Source organism: Cyphomyrmex costatus, unplaced genomic scaffold (genome assembly GCF_001594065.2).
Source record: "Cyphomyrmex costatus isolate MS0001 unplaced genomic scaffold, Ccosl1.0 scaffold1533, whole genome shotgun sequence".
In the NCBI taxonomy this organism is placed as follows: domain Eukaryota; kingdom Metazoa; phylum Arthropoda; class Insecta; order Hymenoptera; family Formicidae; genus Cyphomyrmex; species Cyphomyrmex costatus.
Window position 1 is genome coordinate 1 of NW_017275537.1, and position 1,548 is coordinate 1,548.

General features: G+C 40.4%; 1 protein-coding gene across 1 annotated transcript in view; it reads left to right on the forward strand.

Moving 5' to 3' along the window:
• Nucleotides 1-341: 341 nt before the first annotated feature.
• Nucleotides 342-1,548, forward strand: part of LOC108783488 (golgin subfamily A member 6-like protein 22) — a 38,618-nt gene continuing 37,411 nt past the window's right edge. Inside the window, exon 1 of the mRNA XM_018552059.1 lies at nucleotides 342-1,526. Coding sequence (XP_018407561.1) covers nucleotides 342-1,526 — 1,185 coding nt within the window. The remainder of the gene's footprint in view (nucleotides 1,527-1,548) is intronic.

Consider the following 1,548-nt stretch of genomic DNA (forward strand, 5'->3'; position numbering starts at 1 on the left):
CAAAGATTGAGAGAGAGAAAGGTATGAATGTAAAAATAGGGTTCGGAAGGGCGTGGATGAATGGAAAAGAGTATGAATGGAATGAAGAGAGAAAATGGATGAATGAAAAGAATTTTTAAAGAGAGCCTTCACAGATAGTAAAAAAGAGAAGAAATGTAGAAGTGCGATAGAGAAGGGAGATGGAGAAAAGAGAAAAAAGAAAATCAGAGGGGTAACGTGGAATGTGGCAGGTTTAAAGAAAAAAGAAAGGGACTTTTGGGAGTACATAGGAGGTTTTGATATAATTGGATTGACGGAAACTTGGGTAGAGGAGAATGAGTGGGAGAATTTTAAAAGAAAGGATGCCAGAAGGATGGAGACAACAGCCGGCAAGTAGGGACTGCAAGAAGGGGAGAGCAAAAGGGGGGATTATAACGGGAGTGAGAACGGAGTTAGAAGAGAAAGAAAATGTATGCAAAGAGGAGCAGGGGATGCAAGAAAGGGTGGTAAGTTTGGATGGAGAGACATGGAGAATGGTCACAGTATACAATAGAGAAGGAAAAAAGGAATTGTTAGAGAAGATAAAGGAAGAAATAAAAGAGGAGGAAGAAGAAAGGTTAATGATAGTAGGAGATTTCAATGCTAGAATAGGAAGAAAAGGAGGATGGGAGGAAGGGGAAGAAGATGGAAACGAGAGAAGGGAAGAGAGATATTCAAAGGATGAGGTGGTAAATAGTCAAGGAAAAGAGCTTATTGAAGTGATAGAGGAGAGAGGGTGGATAGTGCTAAATGGGACAAAGGAGGGAGATGAAGAGGGAGAGTGGACTTATGAAAAGGCAAGTGGGAGGTCAGTTATCGACTACGGGATAGTTAATTGGGAGGCATGGCAAAGAGTAAAGAGATTTGAAGTGGGATGTAGGGTGGAATCGGATCACCAGCCGATAATTTTTGAGTTAGAAAATTATGTTGAGAGGCGAGAGGAGAATAAAAAAGAAGAGGGGACAGTGCAAGACTGGTCAGAAGAGGGAATAAAGGAATTTAAGAAGAGAATAGAGGGAGCAGTATGGAAAGAAGAAAGGGTTATAAAAGAATGGGAAGAGTTGGAAGGAGAATTGAACAAGGCAGTCAAAGTGAGGAGAAAAGGAAAAAGGAGAGAAATAGGGTGGTGCCCGTGGTGGGATAAAGAGTGCAGGGAAAAGAAGATAGAGACAAATAGGGCGAGGAGAAGGTATAGAAGGAAAAGAGAGCAAGGAGATGAAGAATTTATAAGATGTAGAAAGGAGTATAGAGACTTGTGTAAGAAAAAAGAGGAAGTATATAGAAAAAAGGAAAAGAGAGAGGTAGAAAATATAAAAACGGAAGCGGAAGCATGGAAGTTCATAAATAAAGGAAGAAAGAAAAGAGAGGGGATATGTAAAGAAATAGAAATAGGAAAATGGGAGAAGCATTTTAGAGAGATTTTTGGAGGAGTAGAGGAGAAGAGGCAACTTTGGCAGAGAAATAAAGAGGTGCATAGGGAGAAAGGAGAGGGGATAGGACAAGAAGAGGTAAATAGGGAAATAGGGCGAT